The 21,176-nt window shown below is 56.4% G+C and overlaps 4 protein-coding genes across 4 annotated transcripts; 2 read left to right on the top strand and 2 right to left on the bottom strand.

Moving 5' to 3' along the window:
- Nucleotides 1–509: 509 nt before the first annotated feature.
- PG986_010279 (Topoisomerase II-associated protein PAT1) lies at nucleotides 510–3,358 on the bottom strand (the record flags this gene model as incomplete). The annotated part of the gene is made up of 4 exons (XM_066846501.1): nucleotides 510–1,643; nucleotides 1,705–2,469; nucleotides 2,661–2,935; nucleotides 3,073–3,358. The coding sequence occupies 4 exons, from the start codon at nucleotides 3,356–3,358 to the stop codon at nucleotides 510–512; spliced, it is 2,460 nt and encodes an 819-aa protein (XP_066698899.1).
- A 7,291-nt stretch (nucleotides 3,359–10,649) lies between these two features.
- Nucleotides 10,650–13,496, bottom strand: PG986_010278 (uncharacterized protein; the record flags this gene model as incomplete). The annotated part of the gene is made up of 1 exon (XM_066846500.1): nucleotides 10,650–13,496. One exon carries the CDS (start codon nucleotides 13,494–13,496, stop codon nucleotides 10,650–10,652), a length of 2,847 nt encoding a protein of 948 aa, XP_066698898.1.
- A 2,922-nt stretch (nucleotides 13,497–16,418) lies between these two features.
- Nucleotides 16,419–18,289, top strand: PG986_010277 (general substrate transporter; the record flags this gene model as incomplete). Its single annotated transcript, XM_066846499.1, has 4 exons — nucleotides 16,419–16,492; nucleotides 16,580–17,318; nucleotides 17,394–17,863; nucleotides 18,040–18,289. The coding sequence occupies 4 exons, from the start codon at nucleotides 16,419–16,421 to the stop codon at nucleotides 18,287–18,289; spliced, it is 1,533 nt and encodes a 510-aa protein (XP_066698897.1).
- A 1,754-nt stretch (nucleotides 18,290–20,043) lies between these two features.
- Nucleotides 20,044–20,861, top strand: PG986_010276 (putative endoglucanase IV precursor; the record flags this gene model as incomplete). Its single annotated transcript, XM_066846498.1, has 2 exons — nucleotides 20,044–20,153; nucleotides 20,204–20,861. 2 exons carry the CDS (start codon nucleotides 20,044–20,046, stop codon nucleotides 20,859–20,861), a joined length of 768 nt encoding a protein of 255 aa, XP_066698896.1.
- Nucleotides 20,862–21,176: the final 315 nt, after the last annotated feature.

Below are 21,176 nucleotides of genomic sequence, written 5' to 3'. Positions count from 1 at the left end.
TAGTAGTATGATGATGAGAAGTATCCAATAATGAGGAACACCGGTGCGCCGAACCAACCCCCCCGGTCTTGATATATCGTACACAGGGCGATCGAGAGCTGTAATCCCTTCTTTCCAGGAGAAGAGGTTCCCCCCATGTCGCCAAGTATTAACGGAACCTTCGTGGCGCGTCCTCTCATTTACAAGAACAGGAACATGGCTTGGGATGTATTGGTCAAAAAGGTGGCCAAGATATGACAACGCGAGTTGAAATGATGAACAGCGCCGGTCCAACGCTCAATCCAAGCGCAATCTTGGAGCAATATGCAAGCAATTCCAAACCACGCCGGCGGTGAAGAGCAAACTCCGCGATGCAATGAGAAGAAGCGCTAAAACGCAAGGTCCCAAGTTTTGTTCCCCTCCATCGCAGGCTCCCCAACAAGGTACGCCTATCTGAAGGGGACCGTGAGGTCATGTCGCCGCCGCTAGGTTCCATTCGTGAAGAGCTGAGCCTGCTTCGATGGCCATGCTCATGAGTTGTTGGTCTTCAACCGCTTTTGGTTCTGCATACGCGGCGTCGGCGGCTTGCCCTTGGCGCCCATGATGCCGTTCGCCTGCGGACCCATGCTGGCAGGCGTCGGTGCTCCGCTCTCGTCTTCCGTCTTCACCGTCGACGGCCTCCTTCGCTTGTTACTCGCAGGGCTGGTGTTGGCGCTCGGCCCACTCGAGCTTGTTCCCTGCTGGCTCTGCTGCAGGGCCATGCCGGGTGCCTGCATATGCCCTGTCGCGGGGCTGCCGATATGCGGCGACCCGGGAAGGGCATGGTGGGCGGCGGCCGGGGACGCTCCCATCTGGAATTGGCCAAAGCTGGGCGTCCGGGGGCCCGGGCCCGCAGGGGCGTTACCCTGCTGTTGGCCGTTCATGACCATCTGGGGGCCAGTGACGTGGTTGGCATTGTACATCTCCAGAGCTTGGTAAGGGCCCAAGTTGGGGTTCGCCACAGAGTAGCTCATCAGGGGCTGCATGATGCCAATGACCTCGGCCAGCTCGAGATACTGGAAGACGTGCTCCGTGATGCCCATGTTAGACTTGACGGCCGAGTCGGGAAGGCTGATATCCGGAGGCGCCGACATGGGCGACTTCATCTGCTTCGCCTTGCCCTTCTTGCTCATCTCGGGCGACTGCTTCGCATCGGACGAGTTCAGCCGGTGCCAGTCCTTGATCCAGTTGTGGTTGGGCTTGGCGGCGTCGATAGCCATCTTCCTCGAGATGAACTCGTCGTGCGACGTTGTCGTGAACTCGAGCAACGCCAGCTTCTGCTCGGGGTCAAACTGTGCGCGCAGCTTGCCGGTCCAGACCACATGGGAGCTTTCGTACCAGTAGGTGAAGCTGGCGTTCTCGTTTTCGACCACATGTGTGGCACCGAGGCCTCGATCACGGGTGCCGTTGCCCAAGTTCAACTGCAGCTTCTTCACTCCACTCTGGAAGTGTGCGTGGAAAAACCTTGGCAGGGCCGGGACGTGGATCTCGTACGGTTTCTCGGTCGACTCCTCGCTGTTGGAGTTGTCGATGATGTACAGGCTGAGCTGGAAGACGCCCGAGGGGCTGAAGAACTGCCGGACGAAATTCGACCAGTACATCAAGGCCTCTTCGTTATCGCCGCCCTGCAGAGCTCATCGTTAGCCAAGTTCTACCGCAATATCTCCAAATGCCACCAGTACGTACCTGGAAGCCGCTGAGGTGCTCGCAAAACTGTTGAAGCTTCAGCAAGTAGTGCCCCTTCATGGCACCTTCGTTCTTCATCTGCTGCTGCTGCTGGAGTTGCTGCAGGTTGTTGGCCAGCTGCTGCTGCTGAACCTGCTGCTGCGCCTGGGCGGCCTGGAGCATCTGCGGCGTGGGCTGCTGAGGCGGGTTCGGCTGGGCGTTCTGCTGAGGACCGGGTTGGCCTTGGCCCTGGGCTTGTGCCTGGCCCTGCTGTTGATTGGGCTGCGGCCCGGTATTCGGCGGCTGGCTGGGGGGTTGACTGGGCTGCCCACCGGACGGAGTGGGCGTGGACTGCGGTGGTTGTGTGGTGGGTTGTGACTGAGGGCCCCCTTGTTGTGGTTGAGGTTGTCCTTGGTTTTGCGGCTGGTTCTGAGCTTGGCCCTGAGCCTGCTGCTGAGCCGCCTGCTGGGCCTGTTGTTGAGCCTGTTGCTGCTGTTGCTGTTGAGCTTGTTGCTGGGCCTGCTGCTGTTGTTGCTGCTGAGCCTGCTGTTGCTGCTGCTGTTGGGCCTGCTGCTGCTGCTGCTGCTGCTGCTGGGCCTGTTGCTGTTGCTGGGCCTGCTGCTGAGCTTGCTGCTGCTGCTGTTGCTGAGCTTGCTGCTGCTGCTGCTGTTGTTGATGTTGTTGTTGCTGGTTATGTTGTTGCTGCTGCTGCTGTTGGTGTTGCTGCTGATGTTGCGCCTGCTGCTGGTTCTGGGCTTGCTGCGCGGCTTGGAGCATCTGAGCCTGCTGTTGTGCTATCAATTGAGGGTTCATTTGCCCAGGGTGACCAGGTTGGTGACCATGTTGTTGCATCTGTTGTTGGTTTGCAGCTTGTTGCATGGCGATTTGTTGGGCAAGCATCTAGAGACGACACCACGTATGAGACCCAGAAGGAAAAAGAGATAAAAAGCTATAGGAGGAAATTCTCTAGTACTTACTTGTGCCTGCTGGGGATTGCCGCCGCCCTGTTGTAATTGTTGAGCGAGATGCTGCTGCTGGATGTGAGGGGGAACACCGACCGGTCGCATGTTCTGGCTCCTCATGGCCGCAAATTGCGCCGCGTTCATCTGGTTCATCGGCATGCCCATGGGCATGTTTTGCGGGTTCATGCCTCCGTACATACCTGCCGACAGCATGGCCTGTCGCTGCTGCTGCTGGCGCAAGAGCTGCTGCTGTTGCATCTGGGCGGCGAGCGCGGGGTTTCCTTGATTTACTGGGAAGTCGAACCTCCATTAGCATTCCCATGTCCGCGACGAAAAGACTTACGCTCGACATTCAGTGGCGGGCGCGGCACACAAATCACAAGGGGGGCGGCGTGCGAGTCGAGGCGAGGGGAGAAGAAAGACTTACAGGCCATCTGGTGCTGGAGCTGGAACTGCTGGTTGGGGTTCAGGTGCTGCAGGGCATGCGCCTGCGCGTTCTGGGGCTGCATGCCTCCCATAAAGGCGGCCGGGTTGGGCTGACCGCCAGGCGCAGAGACCATGCCGTGGCCGGCCATCTGCGGAGGCATACCCGGCTGGGCCCCAGGCTGGCTCGGGTTATGAGCCATGCCGGGAGCCATGGGGTGTCCTGGATGGACGCCTGGATGTTGCTGCATTCCGGGATGGAAGCCGCCACCAGGTCCCATACTGGCCATCATGGTCCGTATCTACAAGTGTCTCGTCGTCGACTATCCACCGACGTGGATACCGACGCCTAGACCTCCGCGCTATTTCATAAAACGATCCAATGGTATTGGGGTGCAAGGCCCTCGGGGGTTCGAGGTCGGCAGCGGGTGGGTGTAGGTGGAGGGAAGTCGTCACGCGCCAAAGGAACAGCTCCCAATCGTGGTCCGAGTCGAAGGAAGTCGGAAATGCGGTGTCGCGACGGGGTCCCCTTTTTTGCCTCGAACACGCGGAAAACACGAGAAGCGCGGGTCAAGCCACGAGCGGCTTCGCGACGCCGATCGTTTTGGTGGTTATCGCGGATGTCCACAGAGAGTAGTAATCGACAGAAGGATCGGGGGGTTGATGCATAAGACGGCGGGATTGGGGGCAAGAAGGGTCGACGCAGAGGCGGGAGTCGGACAGACTGGGGATGCCTTGGATGACGCGAAGCAAACGGTGGTCAGGCGAAGACGCCAAAATCTGGGAAGGCCGGAGGAGGCAGGAAGAGGTGATGCGTGGTGCTGGCCGGGTTGGTTTGTGTGGTTTGGGGGAGGCGCGCGATTACAGAACACGCCAGGCAGGGCTGCTTGTTTCGACAACCAGCCTAGGCCGCAAAGGGATTGATGTACGTGCGAATAAGCCCGGCCGACAGACAGGAGAGCGAGGGCGGGAGGAAATGGGAAAAACGACAGGACTGTTTTGGATGCAACCTCCGGAAGGAAGGAGAAGGGCAATAACGATAATGGTATTCCGTTATGGTAGACCGGTAGGAAGGTATGTAGATGGTCCCCCTGGGAGTGTTGCGCAGAGTGAACTGGGCAGAGCTGGGGGGTGATGGTGGTGGTGGCGGTGGGTGGATGTTGGGCCCCGACCGAATGGGACGATTGATTTGGAGTGGCTGATTGAGAGAGAGGGCGAGGTTGAGAGGGAATCTGACGGGATCAGAGCAGAGTGGATGGAAGAGACAATTTGGGGGGGAATTGGCGGCAGCAGGCAAGCGATTAGGCTAGGTACGGCCGACGGGAGTCTGCGAGTCTGTGAGGTGGCTGTCTGTCTGGCTGGCTGCTGTCTGGCTGCTCTGGCGTCCAGTGTGTGTCTGGCGACTGGCGACTGGCGAGCGGCTGAGCGACGGGGAATCGGGGGGAGTGTGTCTGGGTTCCTGAGTGCAAGTGGGTTGGATGCGCCCAGTACCGGCGCAAGAAAAGCGGGCGGTGATCGCAGGAGAAAAAAAAGGACGTGGCCGTGTCAGATATTGGGCTGCTTGTTTTTTTTCTCTTCCCTCTTGCTCTGGTTTCCCACCCACATTCACCCACACACACACACCAGCTAGCTTAAGCAGAGATATGCACGTATCGGTGTCTGTCAGCGACGCCCCAGCAAGGTAGGTACCCGTCGCCAAACGTGGTGTTCAGAGCTTGAGGGTGCTCCAATCCTGGATAGAATCGGCAGAAGATGCGAGGTAGGCATGTGCCAAGTGCAGAATGAGCCAAGCCCAGCGACCAATCAGCCCGTGTCGGCTCTGCTTGGGTGATGTGGGCTGGCTTTGGCAAAGCGCGCCCGATATCTGGAATCTGGCTTGGTATATCGGGACCTGACGTTCAGAACTCCCGCTTGCACTGCACGCAACAGGCCGTCGGGCAAAGAAGGGGAGACGACTAGGTTAGGACTGGAACTGGAAAAGGCCGGCTGGGAGACGGGGGCAGGGACTCCAGGGAGGAGGGTCCAGTCCGGCTTGCTTGCTGCGACGACGACTCGACTATGAGAAAGTCCCCGAGTGTTGAATGAAGGGTGGGAACACGAGCCTGACCTGCTGCAAAGATCCCCCCACACCACCCACTCTGATGGGTAGAATTATTGTTTTCCCGAGTCCCGATGCAGCCTTCTAGCCCCACGCTGGTAGGTTGCGGCAGGCCGTCATGCAGGTAAGGTAACTATGCACGTATGGGGGCGTGCAGCTTCGATCCTCTCAGGCTAGGGCCTCTCCAAGCTCGCTTGTGGCATGGAAACAACGCGATGTTGCAAGCCCGGAAAACGTGATGTCCCGAGTTTTTCCCACGATCCAGACCAATTGGAAGAGTTGGTGGTGGTTTTTTTTTTTTTTTTTTTTTTTTTTGGCATCCCCTCGTGACCTGGTCGGAATCGAACGATGTATGTAGAAAGTGGCCGCTTCAAATCCCATCCCATGCGATGCAATGCGGGCTTGATGAGAGATCGGCAGAGCGCGCGGCAGTCACCGGGCACTATGCAACTATCACGTATATGTATGTGTAACAGGGCACCTCTAAGCTTCCTCCTCGCGCGCCCCAGGCGAAGCGCCAATTTGCGGGGCGCCACCCGGACGGACAACTGGGCACTGGGTTTGCTTTGCTGCTGTTGTTCGCCTGCACTGCACCTGAGCAGTAGGTTGGGCGGGCGCGGGAAGAGGCGGGCGATTTACTAGCTGACCTCGTGCCTTGTTTTACGCTGGCTTTTCCCGCAAGGCCGGTCTACGTCTAAACCTCAGTGCTTTTGAAGATTGGAATCTGATCATTGAACAATAACAACCACGTGCATTACTCGTTGGGGCAGAGAATACGCGAGACCATGGAGAATTCCACGCGGGGGGGCGTGCTTGAGGAAGAATCCGTTTCAGAAGACGCGTGAACTGCGAGGGGGTGGGTTGCTGTTGCTTGCTGTTGCTTGCTGTTGTGTGTCTTCTCCTCCTCCCCGAAAGTTGAAACTCGGGAGCTGCTATTTATATACTGCATGAAAACTCTGCCGTATCAGGCTCACCTTTTTTCTTCGTTACCTGGAAGCCTGGAGAGGATTGCGAGTGACCTGAGGCTGAAGATTTCCGGTCAAGAGGAAATGCTTACCTATCTATACGCGAGTGCACAGGCCTGGGATTCCCCAACGGCAGCAGGCACTTCCGTCTATTTTTAGCCTGTCACGGTCGGTTCGACTTGATGAGGCGCAGCTGCCAGCCGACTACAGCTCGACAGCTACCCAGACAGGAAAGCGACAGTTCGACTAATCGAATCTGCCTTCTGTTCAAGAATATGAGGTGTGTCAGCGATTGATTCGGATGCAATCAATCGCAATCATGTTTGCTTCACTTCGTTGCGTATGATTTCAAATTGCATGGCAATTTGCCATGAGATTGGCATGGGTCGATACAAGAGAAAACGAAATTCCAACGAAGTGAAGCCGTGTAATCCTCGACTGGCCGCGCTTCCCAGCAAGACTACCTGGTGGATGGGCATCAAGACTCAAGCAAAGAATTCATCAATGATGCCTAGATGTTCTATCCAGTCTTCACATTCCAGGCAGGAGCAACGTATCAGCTGTGCGATGCCAATTGTGTTACACTGAAAATCTCTGCACTCAAGGGAAGGAGCACACCAGAGCCAACATGATACATCAAGAACCACCTTTCACGTCATTGATATGGTCACTGATGCTAGGCTGAGAACAGCCACGTTGCCGTACCGGTGCATGGCTTTTTGCCGGCCCAGAGCTCCCACGAAGGGGTTTACGGCTCAGATCGAAGATCCCGGACTTAGAGCATGGCATGTGTGATACGCCGCTGGGTAGATTCGAGCAGTCAGCTATGTCACTCTAACAATTGCCAGGTAGACCCTTGGAGCCTCTCCAGTTGGGCTGGACCAGGCAGATATGTCAACCTGCACATGACATGGAGAGTCCAGATCGGAATAATGTTGTAACTCTGGATCATCATCTCTTTCGATGTTCGAATCGGTCGAACATATGCAACGCCTGGGGTTGTAAGCTGCGTGGTCTCTTCAGCCTGTGCCGATTGCTTCGCACAAGAGGGAATATAGGGCCTTCTAATGAACACTTGATTCAACTCGCGTTCCTTACGACAATGCAACATCTGCTGATCTCTTTTCAAGCCTTCTACCCTCTGTATCGTTTCGCCAGAATTCCATGAGCACCAACACTGACATGCAGAAGTTTACTTGATGTTGTCGTGCACTCTCTTTGCCGTACAAGTCTTCCCGGCACTCCTAGTATACGAGCATATGTGTCTCGCAGCATGAAGTCCCGGGGTCAAATAAAGATAACACGGTTCTCTCTGACCATCTATTCCTGGAAAGGGAAGAGTTTTTGGATATCCACGACTGGACTTACCATGCTGCAAAATAATGGCCGAAGGCAGACACTTGACAGGAACAGAGCACTTACAAAGCGCAGGGCATATCCAAATAATTATAGATCTTGTCAAGAGTAGACGCAAATATGACATCTAGGACCGAGTAACACCAAATGCACCAAGATGAACGACATCCTAACAGCGCAACGGAAAACCTCAACTCTGGCCAACTGTTGGATAGCAACAACGTGAAGAACACAGCCGAGAGCACCACCTCATTGAAACGATCCACCGCCAGCCAAAGACAACGGGTTCGGAGCATGTCCCGGCTGCCGTGGCGTGCCCGTCCAACTAAAGGTCGGCGGACGGACGACTCGGCGCTCATCAGCTGGTACTAGCTAGGTAGACAACGACATACACGGTTTTAGACGCTGCTGGGTGCTGGGCGCGGCTTTGCGTATACGTGTGTCCAAGTACTTAGTGGATGACATCTGGTAGTCATATGCAAGGTGTCTGTCTGCTGGGTTGGGTGACATGGCAGGAAATGAAGTCAAGAGATAACGCGGAAGGCTGGTCCTCAATTGCATTCAATGGGCAAAAGTAGACAAGAAAGCATTGAACCAGGTAAGCTTGGATAGTGACCAGCCTTCGACTCTCTGGTTGTCAATCGCAGCATCCAGTGATCTGCAGTTCCTTCTAGAAGCTTGACGTCGAATCCCGGGGTAATTGCTTCTGTTGGACGTGAGCCTCCAATCTGGTGGTTCTCCTCGCCTTTGCCGCAAAGTCGAACAGAAGTAAGAGTTCTTGGGAGAAAGGAAGGGCAATTGAGACCAGTTGAGACCTTATATATCCCCCCAAAAGAGTGTTCCTGGCTCTTCGAGAGGTTTCTTGTCCTTCCCGAGCCCCATCGACGTTGATGTCAATCAGGTGCAAGACTGCGCCAGACACTCGGGAGGGTCCGAGGCTAATCCGTTTTGGGCAGGCGGTCACGCTTTGGCTCGCCCGTCGGAAAAACAGCAGACCCGCAGCTAGCCACTTTCCAGAGCTTTCACGCGAACTCCCCACCTTTAATTTTTTTTCTGCTTTCTCTGCCAGAGCCTTTGCAGGCAAGTACAAAATGCCGGCCAGATCCTCTCCAAGATCCAATCCTCAGTTCTCTTCCTCGCCAACCAACCATTCACTGCACTCATCATGCGACATGAGTTGCCGAGCCTGCTGCTGGGTCGGTCTCTGACTGCCGCAGATTGATTGTTTCGTTCGCCGGATTGATCGCAAGCCAAGCCTGGTAGAATGGGCGCTTTCTCTTTCTCTCGACACGACACCAATCAATTCTGCGGCGCGTCATGCAATGGTAAGACTTTTCCCCTCCCGCCCTGCCTGCCTTTTTGGCACTCCAGCATCACAGCACAATCTCCCCAACATCCTCCCATCTGATGACAACCAAAGAAACATGTCTTCTTTTCCCAGCTAGAATCGACCATGAACGAAGCTACAATTCGGGCACGTCGCGACAGCGGCCGCCTGTTACTTGCCAGTATAATTTGTCTGATTCAATCCTCGGCCCTTTGCGCTTTTTGCTTTTGCAACTGGCGCCGGAGGTCGTGGCGGGAGGATCACTTCACTTCAACACTTCAATCTTCGTCTGACAGGCCCAACTGACCATTTCAAAAGTGTAGCCATCGCAATCGCAATCGCAACTTTCTCGCTCGAACCCAAACACCAGCAACCTGCACCACTAACCTCGTAGTCCTCGCGCTGCCTCCAGCCGTGACTCCAAACGGTAAGCCGGCATTTTTCTCTTCTTCACAAGCACACCTCCCCGAGTCCATATGATTCAATATTCCACCTAATTCGCAGTTTCCACTCGAGCTTTCGCCTACGAGCCTTTAGAAAGCAGATGACGGTTGCAAGTCCTTACCTTGGATGTATGATGGACATTAGTCAACTATGATTATTCACGTTGCCACCAACCTCTCCCCAGACCACCTGGCTAACATGCACAAGATTTCAATAGGTTCCTCTTCGTACGTACGCCATTGCCCTCGCTCAATGAGCTGGCTTCCGGCCCTTCCGCAGTCAAAATAGAAAATGCAATGAATACAATGAATACAAAAAAAATACCCATACCACTTCCGCTGAACCTTCGATGCCGTTGCGACATGTGGCTTTGCAAATTTTTGTGTCGTGAATGCCACGGTGATGAATGGCCGTGATTCTCTAGATGCCAATGCCAATACACAATGACGGGCAAACTTGGCCATTGCAGAGTGCTCTTGAAGCGTGTCTACCAACTCCTCCAAGTGTGCTGCTTATGATGTCTTCGTGATACCGCACACGCAAGCAGCCATCCCAAGCAAGATCCAAGCAAGACTTCGTCGAGGCTACTGTTCACCATGCAATTTGGCCTCGTCACTTTCGTCACCAGCAATCCGAATCGCATCTCGTAAGGGTATCAATTCTCCCCATGTATAGAAAACTCCCCAATATTCTTAACCAGCCCAGAAGAAGGAAAAACTCCAAGAAACATGATACTTCTCGAAATCAAAATCATCCAATTGCTCTCTGTGTTGTTGTCCCTGTTGCCCAACTTTTTGCAACAGGTCATGCATGTACTTCTTTCCTACATAGATAGGAAAATGTCAAAAGACAATTTTATTTCCCCTTTCCCCCAGCGCCAATGCAAGCAAGCAACCCCGGAAAATGAAATCTTGAACCTTGTTGTTGTCGCCAAGTGTTGATGCCTTCTTGTCTTGCAAGATGCTCACTCACTTGTCAAAGTCCATTGCCGCTGCTCCCAGAACGCCAAATCCATGATGATTGCTAAATACAAGCCTCGTCAAACACCAACCCACTTCCAAGCCTTAGATAGGAAAAACAGAAAAGAGGAGAGATAATAGGAGAGAAAGCGGTGATTGTCATGGTCTCTACCCAGCAGCCCCAACCCCCTCCCGCAACACCTGCGCCTGTGGCTGCGACGACGGCTGATGCTGAATCGCCAACCCGCTCAGCCCGGAATGGCTGCTCCGCGCCGAAATGATGGACGCGCCGCTTCCCCCTCCCCCATCATGCCGCTGTCATCCCTCTTGATCCGGCCGCCGACAATACCACGCCGGTTGCGTCCCGTGCGGCCGCGGCCGAGCCAGTTGAGTTTGAGTAACCGTCCGAGCTCCGTGACCATATTCCTACCCTCATCGTTGGTGCCACCGGCATCCATTGCCGGCCGCAGCGGCAGCAGCCGATGCAGCATTCGCAGCGGCCGCGCCCGCCGCCGCCGAAGAGGACTGGACGTTGGCCTCAAACGGCGCCAGCCCGCCCGTCTGCACGCTCGCCAGCACGCTCAGGCACTGCAGCATGCGGCCCACCATGTCCGTGACCTGCTTGCCGCCCAGCTCCACGTTCTGGTCGCGCTCGCGCAGGCTCGCGTTGCTGCCCGAGTTGTTGCGGTCGCGCCCGCTAATGGCCGGCGTGAAAGGTCGTAGCAGACTTGACGTGCCCTCCGAGCCGCTGCCGAAAGAAACATTGGAAATGGCGCGGGAGCGCGACGGGTTGCTGCTGCTCTCGTAGTTATTGTTGTTCAGGAGTGTCGAGGAATTCGAATTATACGAGGCGACGGATGGGTCGAGGCTCATGGCCGTGCCGGGTCGTTGGGCTACCGGCGGTGGCTGCTGCTGCAGCGGCTGGAACTCGATGTCGCGGGGCAGGCTGGTGCTGAGGATCGCGTCACTCGGGGGTGGTGGCGAGGCCAGAGCCAGGCTGGCCAGGCTGGAGGGTAGGTGTTCGAGCGACAATCGCGAGAAGATCATCTTCAATTTGTCGTAGCGCGGGAGGATCAAGGTGTCGCGGTAGGAAAGCAGGACCAGACGCCGGATGTCGAGGGTCTGGGTCGGGGGTGGCGGGTATGGCGAATCGTTGTTAATGCTGGGTAGGACGGCACTCCAAAAGTCGCGGGCTTGGTCAGCCGTCATGAGGGGGCCGCTGCCCGAGAATTCGAGGTCGAGAGGTAGGAAGACGGCCTGCATGTAGGGCAGAATCGACGTAAAAGTGAAGACCCATAACTCGGCGAGGGCGGGGATCAGCCGATCTTCGGGCGTCCTGCGCAGGGCGAAGTCGAGCGACAGGAAGCCGGTCGAGAGCAGCTCCCGCACGTCCTCGATGATAATGTGGGCGGAGCGTCGCTGGATGGCGTATTGAATGTGCATAGTCACGACGCGGTTGAAGTCTTCGATGGGGAGGCGCAGGTCCTCGCCCTCGAAAATGGCGAGGAGTTTGGCCTTGAGGTAGGGCCAGGCGTCGTCGAGAGTCATGCTGTTGAGGCCGTATTTGGAGCTGTCGACGGGGTCGAAGAAGTTGAGGTTGGATTGGGTCAGGGATATGTTGGCGCCAAGACTCGAAGGACCCGCCCATTCCGAGGTCGAACTTGTAGGGTTTAAGGTGAAGGCGGACTCGTTGTCGTGGGCCATGCCGAGCTTTTCTTCTTTCCGCTTCTCGCGCAGGGCCCGGCCGCCGTGGCGGAGGTCGAGCCCTGACACGGATTTTCCGAAACTCGACGTGTTTGGGCCGGGACTTGGCGGCACGTTGAAGTTGTAGAGGCTGGACGGTGCGCTGGGGTCCACGGGGCGCGAATTGCTGGCCGCCGACGACAGGGGCAGGTGGTAGTCATCCTTGCTCGACAGCTTGTGCTTCGATCGCGACAGGAAGTGGTGCCGCTTCTCCTTTTCCTTTTCCTTGTCCTTGCCGCTGCTCTCCTTCTCGGGCGGGGCGTCGATGGCGCGGATCGTGGCCGAGGATGAGTTATTTAGACTGTAGATAGACTGGGTCTCGGCCAGGCTCGTCGTGCTGAAGTTGGAGCGTTGTAGAGAGGCAAGTGCCGACCCGATCTTGCTGGGGCTGGGCAGCGGTTTGACACTCGCCTCGCCCTTGGTGTCGATCTTCTTGGGCCGTGAAAATAGCTTGACCTTGGACTTCTCGGCCTTGGCCGGCTTCTCGGGAATCGTAAGCGGCGGCGCAGGTGGGAAACCAACAGGCGCAGGCGGGCGGTACTCGTCAGAGGGCAAGGCTGGCGACGACTGTGGTGAGGATCGGGGGAAAACGACGTTTGCGGCTGTAGTGGCGGCCTGGTTTCCTACCAGGCCATTGTGATATCTTCCCTCGGCGGGGGCGTGAGAGGCATTATTTAGATGGGCATCTCGGGGCACACTCGCTTCGGTGAGGCTGAGGGCGGGCGGGCTGAGTGGTCCTCCCGAGATGGCGGTTGGGCCGTTGGACCTCGACACCTGACGCTTCGTGGGTTCGTGGCTATCGCCGCTGCCTTGGAAGGGGACGGTTTGCGATCGGTTGCGACTGTGATGTTGGTGGGCGGCCAAAGACTGGTGCTGCATGGCCGCCTGTGCTGCTATTTGACTGGCCGACAAGCCTGCCGAGGCAGGAGCGGGCGGGATGTTGCCCTGGGACATGGTGGTGATTTGTGCGAGGTTGGAGGAGTTCGTCGAGGGCAGGGTGGTGTCGAACATGCCTTGGGTCTGTGAATGCTTGCGCGAGTGGTGGCCGAGTCGGGTCGTGGGGAGGGTCAAGGGCGAGGCATTCCGCAGGCTCGAAGCCGTGTCTCGGTTGGCTAGGCTGGGTCGGGAGAAGTTCTGGGGGTTCTGGGGGTTCTGGGGGCTTTGCAGACTAGAGGCGCTACTGTTTGGATGCGTGGTGAAACCGGGGAACGAAGGGCTCGTGACGCCCACTGGGGTCTGTGGGCTGCGTGCTTTAGGCAGATTGAAGTAGGCCGACGAGGTGGCCGCGGTGGTGTCGTCGCTGGAGGAGGTGTCGATGCGGCGGATCTGGGGTCGGCTCGAAGACGAAGCGGGCGTAATTTGGTTGCGTTGGGAGGAAGAGGAGGAGGAGGGCGGCCTGGGGTCTCGTTCTCGTTGTTCTCGTTCACGATCTCTCCCCGATGCCGCAGCGGCCGCCGCAGCGGCTGAAGAGGAAAAGCTGTTGGGCAGCGGCGAGAAGCTCCCCGGCGCCCGCTGCTGTGAGCGACCCGACTGCATCTTGGGCGAGCTACTCTACGATGACCTCGGCCAGAAGTGCAAAGGCAGGCAGGCAGACAGGCGACAACAGGTCGATTAGAAAAAGACCGGCTTTTGGTCCAAGGCCTTTGGGTGGCGCCAGTGCCTTCGCAATTGACATTTGATACTAGATGGAGATGGTAACGGGGTCCACCAGCGCTGGTTCTCACTGTTACATCTTGGACGACGTCAGCCAAACACTTCCAAGGATGAACGGATGGGGGGAGCGAATGTGACGATGTTTTTCAATGCTGCCACCCGGAACTAGAACTAGAACTAAGAATAGGAATAGGAATAGGAATACGAGATACAGAAAAGAGAGAGATTTGGGATTAATTCGATTCAACCAGACAATTAACCTAGGAATGAATGTACCGGAGGTGTTGGCTGGCTGAAATCGATTACGCCTCCTTCGATCCCAATGGACCAAATCTGATCGACGCTGGGCTGCTGGGCTTGGGCGCCAGTGCCAGTGCAAGTGCCAGTGCCCCGCGCGCGCGCCTGTCCCGGGGCGCTGAAAACCAACTTGACCAACCACCATTCCCCCTCCAGGGTGCCTGCCTCTTTGGCTCTGTGGCTGCTGCTGCTGCTGGCTACAGGTAGAGACAAGCAACACGAAAAAAACAAATCAAAACATGGCAATCTCCAACAAACCCATTGCTTTTTGCCTCCCTGTCTTTCTTCCCATGACTCGGCGTGTCCGTACAGGCTTTCCTGACCACCTGCAGGGAGGGCTACAGTGACAGCCTGACAGGGCTTATGCTGACGGACGGTCACGTGAAGCGGCGCAAACCTCCAAGAAACAAAAGACCTCCAAGTACCTCTCAGCTATATCGTACATCGTACATCTTGCTCAACTCTCTGCCCCGGCCCTGACTGGTTCCTTAGGGTCGAGACATTTGATTTTGAATGTGGTTCGATACCACATGCACCCAATTGTCGCTTTGTTGTTCGGCCCACCGGCCACTGAAGGCTAGAGGTACGCCGCTGGCCTTTTCCCGCAACAATACACAGCCCCCTTGGACCCAAAAGTAATACAAACTGGAGAAAAAAAGAGCCCTTCATGCTGGATGTGTCGTATCGAGACATCGCCGACTTATTCTGAATATGAGCAATGGCGACATCTACTATCAGCTCCCTGTACCCAATGATACCAGGCGAGATGTGCAGTTGAACTGCTTCAAGTCACCGCGAGGGCCAGCTGCGACCTGGTTTATCACGAGGTCCCCTGTCAGTCCGCCATAACGGAACATTGGCCACAGACTGCTGTAGCATCGACCGCCTCAGGACTTGGCACGCCGATTGCCCATGTTGACTTGCTTGTAAACCTGCAAGTCGGCTATACAACGCAAAACAAAGCGCTGTTCGTCTTCTCTCGACATCGGAATAAGGTTTAAAGGCATGTATATGTGTGTAAGTCAGTAGCCCTGGTAACCCGAGGGTGTTACCCATACATCTCCACAGTCGCTCATGCACGTCATCGACCCAGCTATCACAGCACCACAGCTTCTGGACATGTTTCCATCCTCTCGGGTCTTGAGAACTCGACAGTAGGTATCCAAGACTGCCTGTCTCTTGGTGTGTTTATGGGCATGTAGGCTACGTGAAGTGCCTCCTTGGAGCTTGATATGTCCAGCCAGGCGGCTCGATTATTGGTTGGAGTGGGGGACCCTATCTTGTGTCAGCAATCCCTGCAATACGCAACACCGAACCAATATTAAATGGCATGGGGTTGACACGGATACAAGCTGGCATCGTTCGGTATTTAGGCTGTACCGTAATGCCACAGGCTGACCAGTTTGATGCTACATCATCTCCGGCCAGAGTAGTTGAAGAGTTCTTCCTTGTCCATGTACAATGCTTCCTGGTTCCGCTTGGGTCTCGCCCTCTACCCCCGCCTTCGCCAAGTAGCTAGCAAGTCTTGGGTCGTTCGTCCAAGATTACTACTGCCCACGAGATTCGGCAAAGTGCAAGCTCTCCCTAAGAACCCGTCACCGCCACCAAGAGCAGCAACGAAGACGTTCGCCCTTTATTGTTCCACTATTCACCTGTTTCCAGCTCTGTCGCAGTTGCCAGGTTTGCTTGTGTCTCACGCTCAGTAGCACGATCCGGCTCCCCTTCTCAAGAAGAAAAATAGACCGTCGTCTTGCGGAAGAGCACCGATAGTCTGGTAAATAAGATGCAAGGCCGCTTTTGCTTCTTCTTCTTCTTCTTCTTGGCGAAGCTGAGAGAGCCCAGACCCTATAGGGATTTTGCCGTTTTCTATATAAACGCACCTATCACACCCCCGTCCGCCCCGCAGAGCCGAGCAATTCCAAGCCATTAGGCGGCACGATTCGTGAAGCCGGCTTTTCCAGCTTCGGACTGGTCGCAGATTACTTTCTGGAGTCGTTCCCACCCCCGAGCTTCCCAAAACCTGGGGATTCCTTGGGGCCGTTGGTGTGAGCAGTGGATTGTAGTTGGCGCATGGCCAAGGCAGATACACCTTCAGCCGGAGACTGGGCAGGACATTGGCGTTTGTTTTGATCAGCACCAGCAGGTCGTTGTAGCGTTGCCTCGAATGGCCTCGACTGCGAGACTTCCACTTTCCATTCTTGCCAAGTGAGGCAACCCTGGGTGTGGGTACACGAGGGCAGCAGCTCCGTCAATCAGAGCTCGAGGTTCCATGACTGCTACCCCTTGGCCGCAGAGATGAGATGAAGGCGTATGAGCAGGGGAATGCACGCCGAGCTGAGAATAAATGAAGAGGTGATTCCCACTTGCTGAGAAAATGTCACTGTTACCCCGCCCTCCCCATCTTTGGTTTTGCTCCTCAGGGGACTGCTTCCTGTCCACGGTAGTAAACCTGATTACTTACACGCTTTTGCTGGGTTTGAACACCTGAAAGGGGAAGCCACTGCCAAAATGACGCTCCCTACCTTTCCCAAGATCTATAACATCCACTTTGTGGCCATCATCGCCACGCTGGGCGGCATGCTGTAAGTGGAGCCCAAGCTCTCCTTCTACCCCTCGCATAGTCTCCTGTCTCTTCCCCGTCATGGTGTTAAGACGGCCTCCTCCTCCAGCTTCGGCTTCGACATCTCTTCCATGTCCGCCATAGTCGTCACCGATCAGTACCTCGACTACTTCCACAAGCCCGCCGGCGCGCTACAGGGCGCCATCGGCTCCGCCCTGGCCGCGGGTTCCGTCCTGGGCTCGGCCGTCGCGGGCCCCATCTCGGACAAGATCGGCCGCCGCGACTCCGTCATGTTCGCGTGCCTCTTCTGGCTGATCGGCACGGCCGTGCAGGTCGCGTGCCAGAACGCGGGGACCCTGATCGCGGGCCGCGTCATCAACGGCTTCACGGTGGGCATCACCTCGGCCCAGGTCCCCGTGTACCTGGCCGAGATCGCGCAGGCCGAGAAGCGCGGGTCCATCGTCATCATCCAGCAGCTCGCCATCGAGTTCGGCATCCTGATCATGTACTTCATCGGCTACGCCTGCTCCAAGATCCCCGGCCCGGCCTCGTTCCGCACCGCCTGGGGCACCCAGTTCGTCCCCTGCGTTTTGTTGATGATCGGCCTGCCCTTCCTGCCGCGCTCGCCGCGCTGGCTCGCCAAGGCCGGCCGCCGCGACGAGGCCATCGAGGTCCTGGCCCGCATCCAGGCCGGCGGCAACATCGCCGATCCCCTCGTCGTCGCCGAGCTCGAGGAGATCGAGACCACGCTGCAGGCCGAGCGCGAGGCCGGCCCGGGGTTGAGGAAGTTCTTCCGGAATGGCATGTGGAAGCGGACCATGGCGGGTGTTTCGGTGCAGGCCTGGCAGGTAAGTTGAATTTTCCTCCTCAAAATCATTCGTTGGGCTATACTTATACTCACCAACTTTTCCCTACTCGAATAGCAACTCGCCGGCGCCAACACCATCGTGTACTACCTCACCTACATCGCCGGCATGGCCGGCCTGACGGGCGACGTCGCCATGATCACCTCGGGCGTGCAGTACGCCGTCTTCATCATCTTCACGGGTGTCATGTGGCTCTTCATCGACAAGACGGGCCGGCGCCCCCTGCTCATCTACGGCGCCATCGGCATGGGCATTTGTCATTTCGCCGTCGGCGCCGCCATGGCCACCAACTACGTGCCCGTGCCCGAGGGCATCGGCGGTAATCCCAACGTCATCTTCAAGGTCACCTCGGGCCACGCCGCCAATACCGTCATCACGTTCTCGTACCTGCTAATTGTGGTGTACGCACTCACGCTGGCGCCGGGGTGCTGGATTTACGCGGCCGAGGTCTGGTCGCTTGGCACGCGTGCCACGGGCATGTCCATGGCGGCCTTGTCCAACTGGGTCTTCAACTTCGCGCTGGGCATGTTCCTGCCCCCCGGCCTTTGCCAACATCCAGTGGCGCATCTTCATCGTCTTTGGCGTGCTCTGCATGGCTGCAGCTGGATGGTACGTGAGACTCAGAACTCGCATATCCCGACCCCTCCTTCCTCTCCCTACCTTTCAACACTAATACTTGATCACATGCTGACTTTGAATATAGGTTCTTCGCTTTCTACCCCGAGACCTGCGGCAAGACGCTGGAGGAGGTGGAACTCATGTTCGCCAAGGATGGTCCCGCCCCCTGGAAGACCCGCAAGGGCGAGTCCCGTCTCACCGCCGAGATCCAGGCAGTCGTCGAGCGCAAGACTTGTAATGATGAGCCAAAGGCTGTGGAGGTAGCTGACAACCATACGGCTCCGGAGGCCCCGGACAGCAAGATGGCGGACACGACTGCCACTAAGGCTGTATAAGTCAAAGGACCTTTGGTTTCGGTCGGGTCAGGCATATATAGGAGGCTGTAAAATGCTGCTACAAGTGGCACTTAGAAATACGTCTCATAAAGAGCATCGAACTGTTGTTGTAGAAGTGGACTGAAACTCATAGTACTGCCATATTAAACGCCTTCGTTGATGATGACCCCAATATTGCATAGGCGATGCCCCTTTGTTTTACCTGGTGGTTTCCTGTCTATCTGATGCAAGATTCTTAGTACTACCATATCCAATCTTTGCATAGCCATGGGTTATTCCTAGTTTCCAGCCTCAGATATTGCCTCGATTGGGTAAAATGAATGTTGTTTGATCTGGGAGCCACAGCTACTTCGTCTTGCTTGATTTGAACGGCACTATACGAGAGTGGAATAATCGTCGTAAAGTTGAAGCCTGGGGATTTGGAGTGCTCATGTTCTCTTGGGAACTCCGTGTCAGCAACCTCAGTCAGCCAGTCGCCAATCATAGCCAGCGGCTGCAAACCAGGCGCTGTGTCCGCCGTACAGTAGAGTTTGCAGATCATGGCTATCGTTGGATATGAGAGGCTCGTACGACAAGGACGTACGATTTGGATGGTCCTCACACCTGGAGCGAACTGGGCATTAATACCATAGGACGTCACACACAACAACCTTTCGGCTCAGCCTCCGTCGGACCTGCGATCTCTGAGGTATCATTGGTTGCTGTTGCTCACCTGGCACGTCTTGCCGTCTTGTCCCGGCGGTTGACCACCCGGACTTTTGGATCGGCAAAACAAGTCAAACTGGCACTTCATCTGCGTGTGACATGGTGTGACTCGCACCCCAGTGGGAATAGCTTCAGTAAGGTCGGCGAACAGACGGACTGCTGGAAACGTTCTTATTTCTGACAGGGGCTCCTTTCAAAACAGGGTGGAGCTGCCTGGCGGGCGGCGATTGGTTCCAAATACGGCGCCATCGACGACACTAGGGAACCGTTACACCAGCATGGGGATTGAAACATGGGGTATTGGCGAGATATACCGTAGTGGAATAGAACCCACCTACGGGCGACGCACTGAACATGGTGGATGCACTGGCCGGATCAAGTTCTTCAGCCGGAGGACAAGGCCGCGGCCCCATCTCGTACCCCGGCAGCATCCTTGACCAGCCGAGGCCGCTGGTTCATCTGTTCATCTGCCTTTGCATGGTTTAGCCAATTAACGCCGGAATACCGGACCCGCTCGATTTTCCTGCCTTGGTTTGGTATCGTATTGAAGTCTTTTTTTCTGCGGCAGCCTCCGCTCACTGGGGCCTCTAGGTCCGAAGCCCGAGCACATCTAGGCGATCCCGCAACGTTACCCTATGAGAGGTGGAAGGCGTGAAACCAGTCCTGGGTACTTCAATTTTGCGACCGTGCCCATTCTGAAGAAGGCAGGCTGATGGCCAAGGAGGAAGACCAAGATGTTTGAGGCTCTATGTAGGACGGGGAGGGCTTTCCTTCCCCACGGCCTGTCGCCTCTGTCTATAGCTGTATCTACGTATATAAAAGCCCACTTCTGTACGTGTTGTCCATACTCTGTCCTTTAGACTCGTACAAGGCGACTTATATGTTATCTGTTTGCTATTTCGATTTTTCCCCCTTCTTTTCTACGGGCCCTGAGGTCATTTTCGTTCTTACCCACAAGCCGGACGTCTATCCATATCTTCAATTTGATACCCCATTCTTTTCCTCGTCCTCCCTTGCATAATTTTCCACTCCTACTTCTGATTTCAGCCATGTCGTCCCTTCCGAAGACCACCATCTTCACAGCCCTGGCCGGCGCCGTTGCCGTTTCTGCCCACGCCACGGTCAACAAAGTGACGGCCAACGGCCGGGATTTCAACGGGTTCGGCATTGCTTCAGCCCCGTCCGGCCCTCACCCCCAGCCCCCAACAGCGTCAACTGGCCCAACGACGCAAACGAAGGCTTCGTGCCGTCCTCGGCCGTCAACGGCCCGGGCATCATCTGCCACATCAACGCCACCAACGCCCAGCTCAGCGTGCCCGTCGCCGCCGGCGAGCCGGTCGAGATCACCTGGACCAAGTGGTCCGAGAACCACAAGGGCCCCGTCCTCGACTACCTGGCCGACTGCGGCGGCGACTGCGCCACCGTCGACAAGACCGCCCTGAGATTCTTCAAGATCGCCGAGGCCGGGCAGCTGAGCCCGGGCGCCGGCGACGGCCAGCCCGGCCGCTGGGCCGACGACCTGATCATCGAGAACGGGCTCAAGTGGAACGTGACCATCCCCGCCAGCATCCGGCCCGGCAACTACGTCCTCCGCTCCGAGATCATCGCGCTGCACAACGTCGTGCAGAACGGCGAGGCGGAGTTGTACCCGCAGTGCGTCAACCTGCAGGTCTCGGGCTCGGGGACCGAGGTGCCTGACGGTGTCGCGGGGACGGCGCTCTACCAGGCTAATGACGCTGGTCTCAACTACAACATCTACAACGACGAGCAGAGTCCTGCTTACAAAATCCCCGGTCCCGCCATTCCTGTTGCTGGCAGCAGCGGGCCTGAGGAGGTGACTAGGGAGGCAATCCCTTTCCGGGCGTAAGCGGCGGCTTCCAAAACTACAACCCTTTTCCCAAGGCGGGACGGCCGGTAGCTTCGCCAGCTGGCGGGATATGTGAGGATGACTTGCCACTCCCGTGCAGTTGCACCCTTACCGTGAAGGCCTCTGTATGTATAAGTATAAACAACAGTATCCCCTTGATGGTGACAGCGCTGCCCCCCTCCCCCCCATGTTAACAACTAAGCCTGTTGATTACTTCATTGCGGAAAGTGCCTACCTTCAATACCAAGGACAGCGTTGTCGCCACCAAGGGGATACCTGTACATGAAATGTTCCTACATCATACAACCATACAAT

This window comes from Apiospora aurea (assembly GCF_038362705.1).
Source record: "Apiospora aurea strain CBS 24483 chromosome Unknown utg000006l_segment0_segment0, whole genome shotgun sequence".
NCBI classification, from domain to species: domain Eukaryota; kingdom Fungi; phylum Ascomycota; class Sordariomycetes; order Amphisphaeriales; family Apiosporaceae; genus Apiospora; species Apiospora aurea.
The sequence above is the reverse complement of the archived record's forward strand: the minus strand, read 5'-3'. Positions and strand labels throughout refer to the sequence as shown.